Below are 18,649 nucleotides of genomic sequence, written 5' to 3' on the forward strand. Positions count from 1 at the left end.
ATTGCCACCGCCGGTAATATCGATTACCATACTATATGTATCATCGACACAGCATAGACTTTTAACCTTGACCCTTGTTCTCCAGGAATGGTAACCACTCTTATATGAGGGTTTCTTAATGTTTTATCTTTTAGTTGAATAGATCTATATAGGGTTCTTTTTAATGTGCTAATGTGTTTAATATAATTGTATCGATAATATAATATCATTTGTCTTTTTCACTTAGTCTCCTAGTTTCCTATATCGCTAATAGTTCTGTCATTTATAAATTAAACTTTTCTTATATATTTTATGTTTCTTCTTTTCGATTTTTTTTCTTTTCGTTTTTTCATTCTTTTTCTTGTATTAATATTTGATAATTTGTTTAATATAAGAATAATTTAATATTATGATATATATTTGTTTTCAGAATCAAATTTATTTTTATATATTCTCAATGTATATTTTATATATTCATTTCATTTGCTTTTTGAAGCGCAATATTTTATGTAATCGGAACTATATTTATAAAAATTTTTTATGTTGTTTGATTATTTTTATTTCTACTAATTTAAATCTCAATTTTATAATTTTCTTAGAATTACTTTATTCTTTGCATAATGAGTGGCATAATGCATATAATTGATGTGATATATTGCAGTTTTCGTGTTTTTTGAATGTAACGTATCGTGTCACGTATATTATAATAAAAAAGAAAAACGTTGATTGTTTCTTGTGTTTTCATTGTGCGCACATGTATGTGTATCTAAGAGTTGGTGAAAATAGCAAAATGAAGATACGATAATTCTATTGGTTTAGATGCAATCAACCGTGAATTTCGTTGGAAACGTGACGAAACGTTTGCAACGCCCCCAGTGTATTTTTGATGCAGTTGCCTTGAGATTTATTATTAGATATCAATTTCCGTGTTCCGACATTGCAGATTTTTTCGTATTGACATTTAAACAAAGATAAAAAAATTTCAATGTTTTTATATTTTTTTCTAATTTATCCTTTGAAGAGTAATTTTCATTATTCTGAATTCTTTTACAGGTGATAAATTTCGTCTGGTTCTGGCTACGACTTTGAGAGAGGATGGTTATCCTGATGGAGGGGAGTGGAACGCGACAGAACAGGAAGGCGGTTCCAGAGCAGACAGTTTTGAATATGTGATGTCCGGTATGGTTTATCGAATTGAAGGTGATGAAGCAAGCAATGAACCCAGCAGTAGACTGTAAGTGATTACTTTTTTCATAAAATTTGATTTTTTTTTAATTAATATCTCAGTGATACTTAATAGAATAAAATATCAAACATTTTTAAGTAATAATTTTATGAATAGTTAAACTGAATAATAAACTGAAAATACAATTAAAAATATACTATTAGTTAATAATTGATTGATTATTTAATTTGATTAAAAATATTAAAAAATATAAAAAAATTGATTGAATATGTTAAATCAGTATCGCTATTTTATTCTGTTACGGTCCACTGTAATCTCTTGGCGTATCATGCGTACATCACGCATGTATACGTCACATGCGTGACGTCATTCACACGCGTCAACGTGCGTAAACGTGCCCTCTTTTTCCTGTGATCTCTGATTGGCTCGCTTCCAGTGCTCAATGAAGTTCTAAGAGAGTTTTGAAACTACCGAAAACCATAAAGCGTTTTTCGGTAATGTAAAAAAAAAAAAAAAAAAAAAATAAATGCATTAATACTATATCTATCGCATCTATCGCATTAAAAAGCATAAGCGTTTAATAATAACTTATATCTAACTAACTTATATCTTAACAACTAATTTATATTAAAACGTAAAAATTATTAAGGAAATATAATGACAAATTATTTTGCAATAATGAAATGTACGATTCTTGGAATTTTGCGAATATATATAATATTGTAAATTTAAAATATTAATTTTTAATGAATATATAATTACATTCTATTTTGTCTAGTTATTTTATAAATAACAATTCTTGACCGGACTGTTAGATGAAAGCTGTATCGTGGAAGATACTGTTCTGTGATAACCCTGATTTAATTAACTTATCGTTTAACCTTGAAAGTTTACTACTGCAATATATATGCTGCAAAAGCCACTTTGATGTCTGATCGGTACCGGTCCCATCGTAAATTGTGCGCGCGAACTCTATCCGTTTTTGTATATGTGTTTGAAATTAATTTCTATATTGCTATGAATAGAAGAATGCAGCGTAGCTGACGTTCGATAAGATAAGCAAATCTGCGATATTATGCTTAAAGGAATTTTAAATCATTTATAAAGATTATATATAATTATTTTATTATATTAAGTGCATATTTATATTTATCCTGTATTTTTTCATTTTAATTATTTATATATTTTTTCTTTTAAAGTTTATTGAACACGAGAAAAATGAACAGGAGTTGTTTATATAAAAAATCAAATAAGTTGATATATGAAAATTAAATAATTGAACTTTGAATTTAAATATTATATTAAAATTTTTTAGATAAAATATTAATGGTAACTATCATAATAATATTTTAATGACAAAAGTTTGGTTAAGAATCGAAAAAAGTTATTTTTTTGTTGATGAAAAATTAAAATACTTGTTTTATCTTCGAAAATAGTAGCAGTTGATCAATTTAGAATTGAATTTACAATTATTCGATATTGTAAGATTTTTCCTCATTTTTTATATCTCATTGTTGTATGCAGTGATTTGTTTATAATTTTTATACATGTTTACTTATTATTGCCAGATTTTTATCGTATTCAATATTTATTTTCGAATTTTCAAAAATAAATTCCCAAAGTTTGCCATATTTTTTTTTTTATATGTATCAAATATTTATTTATTTAGAATTTTTCAAGTTTTTTTTTTTGATATTATTTCGGCAGAAATAAAATGTGTAATTCTTATGAGAAAATTATTTATAAGGAAAGGAATGAATTTTGATATATTCATATATTTAATTGATGACACAATACTGGAATAATATGAATATTATTGATATAATGATGAATAGGAACTGAACATTAATAAGAAACGAATTCCCTCGAATCTTATTTTTAAAAAGCATCGAGGAAAGACAATCCATAAAAAGATACAATTATCATTTAACCCATTCGGTCGGTAAAAGCGAAACGGAAATGGTGAAACGGGCTCTCGGAGAACAGGGAGCCACTCTGCGTTCACTCGGTGGGTAATGAAGCGGGTGAACACAGCTGGTGGTATCTCAGTTTTCTGAGGGCGTTAGCAACCCATTGATTTACCTGCTGATTCCCTATGATGATTTTATGGAAGAAAAATGTGATAAAGTAATAACAAAATCATAAAAAATATTAAGGAAAAAAATATAAAATTCTATTTAGTATTTATAAAATTATATAATTATTCTGTACTTAGAAATTTATGAATTTCAAATTATAATAAATGCTATTCTCATTTTAAATAATTTGATATTATGAATTATAAAAGTGGTTTAAATATTTACATTATCATATAGATTATATATCGATATTATTTATTCGATAAGCAATAGAACAATATAGATATAGTTATAGATAAGCAAAGCTAAGAATTATTCGGATATTTTATAATACAACTGGTTTTAAATCCAAATTCATTGCGATACGTCGCTATATGATATCATCAGTCTATTAAATAGGGGCGTGACAGGTGGGAAATGAATTATTGATCGGGGTCACTAGAAACCCTCAAATGGATACAATTAATCCTCTATTTCGCCAAACAACGTATAAATATACTCGATGTTATCATAGTATTGGTGTGTTTCTAAAGATGAAAGTGATTTCCAGTACGACGTATTTCTTTTTAATTGAAATCTCAAGTTCAGATAAAAAGATAAGTTTCAGATAAAAAGTATTTAATAAATTAAATATTTACTATTTTAAGAAATGAAAAATTGAAATATGAAAATCGTAACCAAAATAATGATTTTATTCAAAATGCAATTAATTTCAAAAATTCATAAAAGAAGTTTTGGTTTATTTCGTAAGTGCGCATGCGCGAACGCCATAGATCGTATATTTGAAGTAGTCCATGGTGCGCGACACGCCAGGATGCGCACAAGGTCGGCCGGGCTGTCAAAATCAGCTGACTCTCGGGTGACCAATCAGCTGATTCCTTCAACTTCTCAGCAGACTTTCTTGACTTCGAAGACTTAGAGGGCGCTATCTTACGATTAGAATTCTGAGTCAATTATTTCAATTCTCTTTATTTCTTTTCATTTCTCTTTTTTTCAAAATTAATTTTTCTTAAATCAATTGCCTTTTAAACTACTATGATTATTCATTTAATTTAATTGATAGTTAAAATTTATAATTAAATTTTAATGATTGGAAAATTGATTTGAATTGAAATTTAATTATTTCTCTTAGTTAGAAAATAAAAAACTTAATAAATTTTCTTGCAAAAAGTTCATATAATTAGAAATCACATTAAAGATTTTATTATTTTATTATGCATTTATTAGATGTGTTAATTGTTAGTACTGTTTTGACATCATCATTTCCATTGTTATGATTAAATATTCTTAATAAAAAATACATATTTATCATGGAAATAAATTTAATCTCTAATAATTAAGTATTCATCGTTTAGGATGATTAAAAATAGAAATCCGAGTGACTTGAAGGACTTATCATTCATGGTGGAACAATAGCCTCATGATGTGAAAAGTACTATTCAATGCTTCGATAATTAAGCGTTATCTTTTACTGATGCATTGAAAATTCTGCGCTGGAAATAATGCATTGACGATGTATACCATAGTTTCTGTTATCTACAATGCAAGCAGTAACGCACGTATATAGTATATGTACATTCACTGTTTTGATAATTATATCACGATAGTGTAATTGGAATAATTGCTTCGCGTTATTCTGATTAAATCTTAATGAACTCTCAGTTTCTCTGTCTGTGATCAGCTTATGACAATCAATAAATAAAATAACTAAAATAGATTATGTTTGTCAAGTAATAATTGTTTTTGAATTGAATCAAAATTTTCTGATTTTAAAATGTTATTATAGATTTTTTTCTGATGCTTTTTATAATACAAATAGATCCAAAATTGAGAAAAATTGAGCAAATTTTAATTCTTCTATTGTATAAAAATTTATCCAATAAAATTTATTTCATGAGATTTATTTCATTTTATAAGAAACATAGTAAACACAACAGTATATATTTTAACAAACAAAATCAATAGTATCACAACTTTAGGTAGACTATTCTAAATTCAAGGTTTCTGCACCTAAAAGGTTTTAATGCATTGTATATATCCTACTACAATTCTAGTCTATCTATAAAACACAGGGTCGACTTACAAATCATTGAATCCATGAATCCCCAAAAATATCAAGATAATAATTAGGCATTAAGTATAATTCGAAACAGTAATTTGATATTTATAATGGAAATAAAGTATTCATTTTTTTTAAAATATTTAAAGTCTACACGTATAATAATATATTACTATTTATGTAAAATACAAATTAAAAATACATAATTCATATATACGTAATTCATATATTTAAATATTTTTAAAATCTTTTAATTAAAAATGAATAAAAATCAATATTCAAAATAAATAAAACAAGTATTTTTCAAGTCATAAATTCGCAAATGAATTTTATAGCCTGACTTTCAAGGTATATTTATATTTTTCTGTAGTATATTCGATTACAACTATCGTATCACTCATTATCACAGTTATTTTAATTTACGATTTCATTATGTGTCGCATCTATCAATTATGTTCGATATACATCGAAGTAAAGTCGCTATAATTTCAAAATTCTGAGGACATATAAAAAAATTATTAATTTTATTCCCATGTATTTTTACAATACTTTATAAAATTTTCTTCATTATCATATAAAATTGATATCAATTAATTCTTATCCTTAACAATTTAACTTATTAACAATTTTATTCTAATTTTTGAAAAAACATAACAAATGTCTTAAAATTTTTGAACGGTACTGTGTATAGATCTAGCGGATTTTTCATAGTATATATGCATAGAATAGAGAATCAAAGTGAATATATTTGTCCTGATGTTGTAAATATATCCGCGCAACTTGGCGGAAAATTTAACCGCCACGTCATTCGAAGTTGCGTTCCGAGAAAACTCGCGCGAGCGCGGCAAAGAGGGAGTGCGACGAACGCTGTAAAAACGTCGCGTTGCGGCTCGTGAAAAAGGGTGGTCAAGGGGGATGTGGGGAAAGAAATTACATAAGATGCGCGTTGGGACGACGAGAATTGCAGCATGCCTTTTTGGCAGGAAGAACGTTTTCATTCCGTCTAATGAGCACGTTCTTTATGTGTTATCGATGAGTTTTTCCTATGCAGGAGCGTACATAAATTTATTAAATGACCCAAACGGTGAAATTAACAGTGCGTTGATTTTTGAATTTGAAAAAATAATAGAAAAAAGATGATGAAAATTTTCAGAATAATTGGAACGAAAGGAAAGCAATTAATAAAAAAGTAATTATTTTCTGAAAATTTTTTACTTTATTTTAATTATTTTTTTTTTTTTAAGTTTTTTAAGTTTTATGAAAATAAAAATTTTTGGTTTTATATTAAATATGAAATAAATAGAAATTTTGAAAAATATTTCGTATAAATTATATAAAACACATATAATAAAGATATTTTATATGAAAATTATTAATACATAGAATAAATGTGTAAGTTAAAGAAATTTGTTCAGTACTGAATATATTATTTGCAACTTGCAAATAAATTGAGAAATAAATTTAGAAATAAAATAATAAGAATAGAGGTGTTTTAAATGCACTAATATTTCGTACGTCAGTGGTCAACTCGTAGCCTTGTACTCTAGAAGCACTATGTACATTGCATATAGACTGTTTGGAAGAGCGGAAAGAGGAAGGCAATGCATCGTCACGTAATGCAAGCATTATGCAATCTCGACCACTTAACAACAGCTGATCACATTTTTAGCTTGCATAATTTTTCACAGCTACCATGTATAAAGAATAAGTATATTAATTTAAAAAAAAATTATAAAAATATTTTTTCACACGTGAAATAAAATTTCAATTGAAATTTTTGATATATTCGATCTCTTTTTTTTTTTTTTTTACAAAAACCATTATATTTAATATATAACTAAATTATTTAAATAAATAATGAAAATATAAAGTAAATATTAATATTAATGCCCTTAAATATTAAACAGCTTTTTCTTTCACAATAATTTGATAACTAATAATATTTGTTATAGTGAAATTAAATGATAAGTTATAAATATCTCAAATTTTTACAATTTTAAAATTTTATTATCAAAACAATCAATAGATTTTTAGTTTTTGTAAAAATTTACTCGTTCACTTCTTTTATTCTGAAACTCTTTATTATCATGTAGAAAAATTTATCTTTGATATTAATTTGTAATTCAAATTCTTCATTGCAATGATTTAAAATTTCATTATTATTATTTTAGTATTATATTTTATCTTATAAAAGTATCCAAATTTAGGTCAGAAATTAAAAGAAATTAAATAAAGACATCAATTAAAAAAAATTATAAAGAATTATTTGCAAAAAATAAAATTATATAAACCAATGTCATTATTTATATACTGCTCTTATATTTTTTCTTTCAAAATTATTATATATAAAAAAGATCCATTTTTCGTCCTATATTCATCACGCTAAAATACGGTCACTCTGAATCTTCAATGGCTCGTTCCCATTATTAATGTTATTGTCTCATTTAGGGAATTTCTCTTGTGCGGTGTGTGTAACTCGAGAGTCATTCTATAGATATAGAGTGATAGATGCAGAGAGCGCGTATATATGAGCTTGAGTTACTCGTTGACGTCATATAGCGAGCGCAGAAGGGGACGAAACAGTGGTTCGAGTTATTCGATTATGTTACATTAATCCCCCATATTCCGAACGGTTCTCCAGCCTTTGCTTTGTCCCTACAATTCTACATCTGACTAGGGTCTCTAATTCTGTCATAGATACATGTTATCCATAGCATTTAGATCTTTAATAAATTTTATTATAAAATAGAAATTAGATTTCGAAAGAAAGGTATCCAACATTTTTGAATAAAAATTTTTAAAAGCAATGTGAAAATAGTTTTGTTATTTTCTTTAAATATAATTAATTTAGTGGAGTTATAATTTTCTCATTATAGAACAATGGAACGCAACTCATAAAATGTTTTATAAGGGATCACTGTTGTTATATTTAATCGATGACTTTTATCATTTTATTATTAGGATAATTTTTCTTCTAATTTAATATATAAATATGTACAATATATGTATAAAATAAAGTTTTTGATCGATATCATAAATTATTATACATTTACAATTTTTTTTAAAGAAAACCAAAAATTTTAATTTTAAGAATTGGCGTTCTTAACATCCATGTTGTTCATGGGTAATCGAATCGTGTTTTTTCGTTCTAGTGATCTAGGTCAACTAGCGTCGATGATATCGACATTTCTCGAATCTTTTCCTCTCTCTATGCAAATACGCACAGTGATTCATATGTTTTATAGATATGTTCGTGTGTCAAGAGAGTTAATATTACTCGGTCTTTCTTCTAATATTTCCTCCCGACGAATCATTATGGCTGATTCGTTATTAACTTAATACGAAGTCTGTTTGCTTGTTTACTTGGGAACACATCTCGTATCTTCGAAATATAAATTCTCTATGTTCTATGTGTCAGAACGTTTTACCTACATACGGTGAATTGAAAAATGTAGAAAATAATTAGTTAAACATTAAATATGCATATCAAATATTTATAAATTTTCTGACAATTAGTCTTTCATTTTATTGCTCCTATAATAATAATGGTGTAAGAGTTTCATTACTTTTTCATAAAGCAGCGTAATTAAAGTTATTTTTTTCAATCTAACAATAGTATTTTTCATATCGTATAGAGGAATAACTTGCACGAATAATATCATTTGTCTTGGATTAATCTGTATAACAACAAATTATTATGAATGAAGTAATCAAACATGTGCATATATATATATTATTTTCTACATTTTCAATATTATCTGAATTATATTTTACATTATTCCTAATGAAACAACGGACCAAAGTACGTACTATAACATTATTTATCATCATTTCGATTTACAAGCGAATTCAATAGGCCCATGTTTTCTCCCCCATTCAATTCATTCAATTCCCCCTCGATGTAATCGCAATATTCCTTCAGCTTTTCACTCCTTTCAAAATTCTTTTATCCCGATTGATAAGTCAGGAACGTGTAATGCATAATTCATGAATCGATCTCGTCGCTATTGCAATTTTCCAGCGAACGGCTTTTTGTAAATAGCAGTGCGTGCGCCGACTTCCGTTTCCGAAATACTCGATGTACATTGCCAGGTATATTCTCTCTCTCTCTCTCTCTCTCTCTCTCTCTCTCTCTCTCTCTCTCTCTCTCTCTCTCTCTCTCTCTCTCTTTCTCTCTTTCTTTCTCTTCTCTCTTCTCCTCTCTTTGACCAGTCATGTTCCCGGACATGAGCTCCAGGCTCTTCGGTTCCCAGGGGTGACCCAGTTTCGTTTATCCCCCTCACGGTCGTTCCGTACTTGCCTGGTGAACCTCCACCACCTACGGCGTACATGTACACCTACGCACATTCGTCGGTCTTTTCCGGATATGGCTTAATCCCTGTTTCTCGTTCCGTCTTTTTCCAATCAATTTTTCCTCTAATAACTCTGTGCCTCGCGCAGATTTCTTTTTTTTAGCTTCGTTGCTAAAATAGAATTTTTGCGAAATTTTTGTGAAAAATTTTGCATTGATTTTTTCTCTTTCTTTTTTTAAAATTAGGGGAATAGGTTATAGGAAATGATGATTTGTGAGAATTAAATTTAATAAATATATTCAATTATAGTTATGGACAGTGTATTTAATCTTTATTTTTCTTCGTTTCATCTTTTTTTTTTTTTTTTTTTTTTTTNTCAACGTATTTCCGCTTTTTCATCGGTCGAATTCTGGACAATATTGGTTTTTTTTTTTTCTTTTGTTATTAGTTTGTTATTCACATTTGTTGGACTAGTTATGAATATTGTGATGAAAGATTATACAAGAGGAAATATGGTTTTGAAATTTAAATTTGATAAAAATCAAATCGACACTTGTCATATTGAAAAATATAGGTCAAAATTTAAATAATTTTATACAAGCTTTTCTATATTTCATCGTTTTCTTCGTTTTATCGAACAACAATAGTATGACTTGCGAATAATCTGGCTGGTAAAATTCAACTACTTGTTGAATCTGACCCTGAATCAAGATCCGATCGAACACGTCTACTTATCCTTCGATATAAAATCAACATAAAAGGTCTATTAATAATCCGTTTCTTCAGACGGTGTTCATATAATTTCATAGTTTTTATTACACGAACAAATCTGATGTAGCGGAAAAATAATTGATTCCATTCCAAATGGGATAGACTTCCATGTTATTTCATACTCGTGTATGATAATTAATTCGTAGCCTTCTAAAAATCTTACAAAAAAACATCCATATCCATAAATTTGTCCACTCGTTTTTCTTCTCTGATATCATCGATTTTCCTTAGTTTCCAATCCACACGTATTCTCGCATAATCTCGTTTCCCTCCCTCCCCCCATATTGCTATCTCTCTCGCGCACGCAGAGGCCGTACACGTGTTCCACGTTGCTCTCTGTCCTCCCAACGATCTCTGGCTGGTACGCGACTCGCACGCGCGTACCCTTGCCAGGAACACTCCTGGGAAAAGGTCAGACAGTCAGAGGCCCAACCTACGAAGTGAAATTAGGTCAACCCCTGATGGTCGTTCGTGCATGAATTCCCTGCTTCCTTCTCTCTCTCTCTTTCTCTCGGATAAGGAAGAGACCTTGTTGCGCTTGTCTATCTCACTCGTGTAGCCCGCAGGCTTTCTCGAAAACCGTGCACGTAATAGTTTATACTCTCGGCCGTAGAGAAATAGGTCACGTGGTTTAGAAATCGAAGGGATGAAGCAACACATTGTTGCTTCGAAAGTGACATAAGAAACGTAAAAGCACAAAAACACACTGTAATAAAAGTTTATTGATTGATCAAATAATTTAGGCTCAAAGGCTTCATTTAGAAGAAGAAGTTTTGTTATTCGTTTCAAATTGTACGATGGAATAAGATTCGAAATTAATATTGATTAATCTTATCGTTATTATATAAGAGACGATGATTTAGAATTCGAGCAATGTTTTAATATAATCTCCCGCGTCAAAAACGGGATGTTTGATATACGTGTTACATATTTGCCAAGTTGAATCATATTGAAGAAGGGTAATAGAAAATTAACAGTCAACCCGAATAGAGAGTGCCTCTTGATAAGCCAAGAGCAATTTCGTCGATATTTTATCAATTATTCAAGCGAACAGAGGCATAGATGGACGGTGTATCCTTGGCCCTATTATCGAGCAAACTATGGTGCCCTTAATATGCTCGAAGGTTAAGCCTGGCCAGTTATAAAGACGTCTCTCCTGCGCGCAAGAAACGAAAGCTGATTATCAGTTAATCGATAAAAAGAGGTGTCTTTCTCAACAACCATCCGATGTTTTCTTCAGAATAACTTCAAAAGGGAAATTTTAATAAATTTCTAAAATGTTTTCTTAAAGATTCCCCAATTCTGACATATCTCAGATATTTACATAATACTCTCAAATATTCTTCTTCTTTCGAATAAATATGAAAATCTAATTTTATTTTGCAAATATTCTTTATCGTCATCTCATCGAATGCCAGCAATGTATAACGGAGGGAATATTTAAATTCATTTGTCCGAGATCCAATTTATTTTTCTTCGAATAATGTCGAGATGAAGGGGAGAGAAAAAAAAACTTTTCCTTGGTCGTTAAATATGCTTGAATGGGGAAGAAAATGTTTCGACGAGGGAAGAGAGTTTGAAAGTCGAAACTTTGAAAGCGGAAATATTTGAGAAATCAAACTCTTTCGTCGTTCTATTGACTGAAAGGTGCCATTTTATCCCTGTGTTCTTCTTTTTCAGTTTACAGATAGAATTACAAAAGGAAAAGATAGAAACATTATTATAAAAAAGAGAAGAAAAGAGAACACAATGTCATTTTGTGTTATTATTGCCACGATTGTGATAAAAATCAAAAAGCAAAGAGTTAAAATATAGTTTTAAGAAAATTGTACAAGCAAACTAAATTATTTATTTAATAATTTTTGAAAGAACAAATAGAGAATACAAATAGTATAAAATAAATTCTAAAAGATAAAACTTTTACAAAAATTTTTATGCAATTATTTTACGTACTGTTTTATTATTGATAATTTTATTTATTGTTTATTCTGATGACAAAAAAAAGTAAGACAATTGGAGAGTATATGCAGTTTTTGACTTCTATCCTTTATGTTGAATTCAAATATGTATATATATGCTTTTAATACACTCTTTCAGTCATGTATTCTTTTAATTTAAAAAAGGGTAAAAACGTAATTTTTTTTTGTTAAATTTAACATTAACTTTCCATTTAATTGGGTAAAATTGCATTTTAAAATACGTTTTATAATGTTTCGTATTTTCTATATTATCTTTCAAAGAGTTTCAGTAACGATAAAAGGTTTCTGATGGAAAGAAAATGGCGCTCGGTTCATCTATTTTTCACCGTAAAGCAATATACGTATCCGACAATTTCCGAGAACTCATAAATGACAATCAGATTGTATCCCCTGAAATTAAGGTCAAGTTAAGCAAAGCATTATAGGATTTCTCTCAAACCCTTGCCACTTCCTGGATGGGGGTTGAAACAGGCCTGTTAGTCGGCTGCCAATCGCAGCTCGGTCGCTCGATCCAATTACTCGACCTGTCTGTCCTACTCGAGAGTATACTAAGTTACTTTCGTGCATATTCTCTCTACTTATAGTGTGTCGGAATGTTACGCGAATACGATTCAGAAACAATTGGATTAAAATCTGAAAAAGTCGATAATTTAAAAAAATATTTGTATAATGGCTATAATGGCTAGAAGTAATAAAGCATAATTAAAATACATTATATACCACGTAAATCATATCATTAAAAAAATTATATTACATAATTGCGATACTTCGAAATAAATTTATTATTCAAACAAATTAAAATACACAAGAAGAAAATGATTTATTAAACTATTTCGTCACTTATTAGATAGCATGTTCATGCATATGCAGAATAGGGATCATTAATGGATCATTTAATCGCAAAATTTCAAGTCTTATAAAATTGCTTCTGTCTATTGGATATCACCCGACGATATAATCTGATTGGTTTAATTGATTTGCTTTTTTACCACTAACAAATTTTATCTGTGTAAACGAATAATCAGTGTATATTTCGTTTTGTTGTTTCGTTATTTTTTTCCTAATTTCGTTCATTTTTCTTTTTCACGTTTTCTTCTCTTATATAAATTCTTCTTTCCTTTCGCATCTTGTTTTTACTCTCAATCCCTCCATGCGTTTATCCCGCGTACTGAAGCCATGACATTGAGACATGGAGCATGTAACAGTTCCGGACTTTCGTAGCTAGAATAATCGAGTCTGTGCTGTGCGACGATGTTCGCTCCCGTATTCCCGGGGCCACGTGTTGCATCGACTTGCCTCGTACCCTTTCGTGCATCTCCGGCTTGCTCGGTTTCTAAGTAGAAAAGTTCGATTCGTGGTCAGACAGGGCGACGCGGCCTTCGAAACGCACTGCGGTCTCGGAGCTCTGTGGTTTTTTTAGATTCCTTCTTTTCCTCTCTCTCTCTCTCTCTCTCTCTCTCTCTCTCTCTCTCTCTCTCTCTCTCTCTCTGATTTCCTACCTCTTTCCCGAGGCCCTGGGGATAATTTTATTATTGTTTACGAGCTTGTCTACTCGGCATTCCTACCATTGTATAATATATTCTCTATTAATTGACAATTAAATCATTGCATAGTCGATCATAATCGGATCTCAAATTATAATTCAATTGAAATTCGACTAATTCAAATTATTAACTGCGCATGCGTGAGCTAATGCCTACAAGTGCTATGACAAACTGTTTTGAAAATATTTCTTTTCTGTTTCGTAATTTTATTTTTCGTTATTAGCATTTTTAAGCTATTAATTTATTATAAATTGTTTCAAATCTATTATTAGATATAATATATGAAATGATTCAATACAACTTATTTCTTCCGTTTAACGTCGTTAATTTTGAACCCGAGCAATTCTTGTTAACGAAAGCCAACTGCGTACATTAAATTTGTCAGTGTGCCAACATTCAAATCAACTTTATTACTTGTAAAACAATGCCTGCTTTCACGACAGATTTGAAATTTTGATAGCACGAGAAACGGAATAGTCACAAATTTTCATGTTCCTTCGTGTAGGCAAGTTGTTTTATGTAATCAGTAACAATACGAGACTTCTCGAACATCATTGAATCGTATTAACCTCTCTGGCATCCAACCTCTCTCGTGGACAATCACTTTGCGTTGGTCCTTCCTAATCTAGCTATTAATATCGCTGTATGGCTGGCTTCAACAACACGCGTCGAAGGTAATCGATTGCCTCGATAATAGAGATTGTGTTCGGTTGGCAGTGTCTAATTTTGGATTTGCACCATACAAGCTCACTTGAATCTTTGTTCCGGATAGATTTACGTAGGCGAACTAAAAACTCGTAGTTTACATTTTCGATTTTTTGGAATTCAATGGCCTTTTTAGATTGAATTAAAGTTCAAACACGAAAAAATTGATACGAGCAAGGATATTAATATTAGTAAGAATAATATCTTTGTTATTATAAACATTAAATTGAAATATTGACTTGACTCCTGATAGAAATTTTTAAAAATTGGATAACTTGATGATATTAAGAAAATATATTTTAATAAAAAAAGAACAATAAAATATTTGAAAAGATAATTTTCAAATATCATAATTGTATATATTCGAATAAAACTCTAAAAAATTTTTTTACATAGGTAACTCCAATAGGTTTTTTAAGTTCACTAAATTTCATTTCCAAATCTCACGGTATTTTTAATTTTAATTGCTTTATACATAAAACCAGTTCCTTAAAGAAACGTACTTGAGCCATTCGCTATGCCGTAGACGGCATAGATGAAAACACCTAATCATCTGCGACTTATATAATCTCCCAACAAGCGCGCACGCCGCATTGAATTTAGTCGGCTGTGGCGGCCATATTGGTGTCTCTGCGCGATTGTATCGAGAGAGTGGAAGAGTCCGTCCCCGGTTCTCTCTCGACGGTAATCGACTCTCGACGATGCATGCTGGGTATTGGGTAGGTGGGTGGTGTTACAGGGTCGTCCGTGGATGTTGTCGGGGAAAGAGACGCGCCGCGCCGGGGCGGAGGGAAGGGGAAGGTAGGGAGAAAGAAGAGGTAGAGAAGGTGCCTCCGAGTGACCCCCTCTCCAGTCGACTGCCAGAGGCAAGTGTGGAGTGTAGAGGTGTGTGTTAGAGCAGGAAAAGGAGAGAGACAGCAAAGATATATATATATATAGAGAGAGAGAGAGAGAGAGGTTTGGATACTCCAAGAGAGAAGTAAAGACAGAGAAAAAGAGAGGGTTAGTAAGCTAGGAGGGACAAGAGGAGTGGTGGCACGACAGGGACAAACGGGCCACGACCGAGAAAACGACGCAGGAGCGCGCAGGTGCGCTTTCCTCGCGCGATACGTTGTTGTTTTATGAGACAACGAGAAGAACCGACCGCGCGCGCGAGATACTTGAAAGCGCGTTTACATAGTAGCCAGTCAGCCAGAGAAGGATCATCGATTGTCTTTTATAAGCTTTGTCATTTTTTCGATTACAACTTTTTCTTCACTATGTTTATTTCTTCTATCTACATAGTGTCATTCCAATTCGATTTATATATTCTTTTATATCTTTTGATTTATATTTCCTCTGGCTGATACTGGTAATCTTGTGTAGCGCATTGTAAACGTTATTAATGTATTCCCAGCGGTAGTGTGTTCATCATTGTCGTTGTCACATCATCGTGATGTCGCGAGAGAGTGAGATCGTGTCGCGATAGCGTGTCAGTTTTCGCGTACGTTGCGTGTGACACCTCTCTTTAGTCCGCTTCTTGTCGTGGTGTGTTGCGTGTGCTGCTGTCGCGATCGTCGTAACTTGTATGTCTCTTTGTTGTGTGTTCTATCGAATCGCGCTGCGCCGTTTGCAGCAACGATGACGAAAGTGTAAAGCACAGTGGGTAAAGTGGTGGTGAGAACGTTGTTGGTTTATTGGCAGTGAAGACATGTTCTAAGATTAAGTCGGTCCCAGGTTCCGTCCACCTGGCAAGAGAGGCTGCTGTTTCTACTTTATCTCATTTTCCCCCTCCTCCTTTCTTGTATATTTGATTCTACTTCTTCTTTCGTATTTGGCAAACGATATTTTGTTCTTGTTGCATCCTCTTTGCTCCTTCTTTCATCTTTACAGATCTAAGATCGCATTATTTCTCTGTTTCTTAATTTTATTTTGGATCATTTGATTTTTCATGATGTTGAGTAATAAGCAATAAATATTGAGAAATGTAACTTGGATTAGATTATTTTTGAAGTGAAAAATTATATATTTGATTTGAGATAATTTGAAATGGCAGCCTTATTTTTTTTGTTTTCTTTTGTTTTTTTTTATTTTATTTAATTTATTGCTTATTGTCGAACGCAGCATCGATTACGCAGGTGAATATCGACGAACAATCAACTGAGTCCAGCTGACGTCACGTCTAACACGTATGATATATATGCCAAGTTAAAGATACAATTTTAGATTTACACGTTTAATTGTAATTTATATGATTCTGTGCGGTTGAAATAATTGCTGCTGCATTCTTTTATTCATTAAATTCTTTTAGTTAATTATCCATGCATTTAATTGATTACTTGAGTAATTAAATGTACATACATACACTTTAAATAGTTGCGTGAGAATATCTTTTTGAAAGCATGAAGAATCAATATTTTTTTTATTATTTATTACAATTTATTACAATATTCTTTTATAAATATAATAATTATGTAATTTAATTAATTAACTGAAATAATTGTTTTTTATAATTAATGCAATATATATATTCTCTCTAATTATCTTGAATTATTATTTATTTAATTATTTGATTTTAACTAAAAATTTGTGTTAATAAATTATTAATTTTTTACGTTAAAAGTTAAGCTAATAAAGCAGTTAAAAGCAGCTAATAAATTTTTTCATGCTTTACGGAATCGTAAAAATTTTTAAAAACTAATTACGAACTTGCATTATCGTCATTACTTCTAGCATGAGAACTCCATTCATAATTGGTAATTAGCGATCGATAATGCTTTTGATCAAAAGAGTGAGTTACATAGACTGTTCCATTATCAGTGGAACACACTTGGGAAACAATGAATATAAGATTACAGAATAATAATTTTGATTCATTTTATCGCCGATTTAATATATTTGAAAATTTTATGAACGATGTTTTCGATCATTTTTTTTTTCATTTTTGAAAATTCCAATGATAAAAATTCGAAATTTATATTGGAAGCAATACCCGTCTCTTATCTTGACCTACATTTTTCGTTCAAAATCAATTGATTACTCAAGGCCACTTCCCCTTTCCTAACTTAATAGAACTCTCGTATTATTTATTTATTTATTTATTTTTACAAATAATTTAATAAAAACAACAATATAGTTTTGAATAACCTCAATTTATTGTTAATTAAATAGATTACAAATTAAAAATAGAGTCTTGTAATCCCTTTAGAATATTTATACATCATAGACAAAAACATATATTTTCCAATTCTAATTGACTTTGATTTAAATATTTCAAAAATTTATTTCATAAACAATTGAAACTACGCATTTTTTTATCTATCTGCAGTTAATCTAACCTATAAAGCGAAATATAAATTTTTCATTCTTTTTCTATAACCATATATATCATTTCATCGAACTAAAAATTAATTAAATAAGATTATATAGCTGTCAACTATCCCTTTCTTAAATCGTCCTGAAATGAAACGTGTCCTGTACACGATTCACGTCGATATTAAAAGTAAAAGCACACGTGCGCGAGAATAGCAGGTGGCGCGTATGGTGGCTTTACTCTCTCCTCTTTCCTTTCTCTCTCTCTTTCTCTCTCTATTTCTCTTCCACTTCTCTCAGGATCGATGAAAATTCAGGGACGGTGGCGAGCCGCGCGCATTCAATAATTAGCGCTAATTATATTTCGCGTGAAGGTCGCTCACGCGCGCGGAAACTACTAAAAGCGGTGCCCGTTTGTTCGACGCGTATTCGATAGCCACCATCCACCTTGGGAATCGATCGTGTTCCCGATGCGGTGACCTATATCCATCCGCGTACCCCGGATATCTGTCCCAACGAGACGAATCACGGGCTTGTTCCTTCGACGCGTGAAAAAGGAAGTGGAACGCGGATTCGAATATATTTTCTTCGTTCGTCTCAAGACAAGCAGTAAAAATGAGAGGCGTGATTTTAAATTATTCGATTTCTTGTTTTAAATAGAATTTTGTGCTTCAATCACACGTATCAATTTTATATTGATTGCAAGTTGTAATCGTTAAAATCTATTTTACAGAATCATAAGATTTATAGTAATAATAGTATAGT

General features: G+C 30.6%; 1 protein-coding gene across 5 annotated transcripts in view; it reads left to right on the top strand.

Annotated features, from left to right (window-relative positions):
- Nucleotides 1-18,649, top strand: part of LOC122715200 (DNA-directed RNA polymerases I, II, and III subunit RPABC3) — a 59,670-nt gene that overhangs the window by 28,935 nt on the left and 12,086 nt on the right. For all 5 annotated transcript variants that reach the window (XM_043937180.1, XM_043937182.1, XM_043937183.1 and 2 more), the window contains one exon: nt 1,033-1,213. In XM_043937180.1, the coding sequence (XP_043793115.1) occupies nt 1,033-1,213 (181 nt within the window). The remainder of the gene's footprint in view (nt 1-1,032; nt 1,214-18,649) is intronic.

This window comes from Apis laboriosa, unplaced genomic scaffold, assembly GCF_014066325.1.
Source record: "Apis laboriosa isolate Shangri-la unplaced genomic scaffold, ASM1406632v1 scaffold34_cov151, whole genome shotgun sequence".
In the NCBI taxonomy this organism is placed as follows: domain Eukaryota; kingdom Metazoa; phylum Arthropoda; class Insecta; order Hymenoptera; family Apidae; genus Apis; species Apis laboriosa.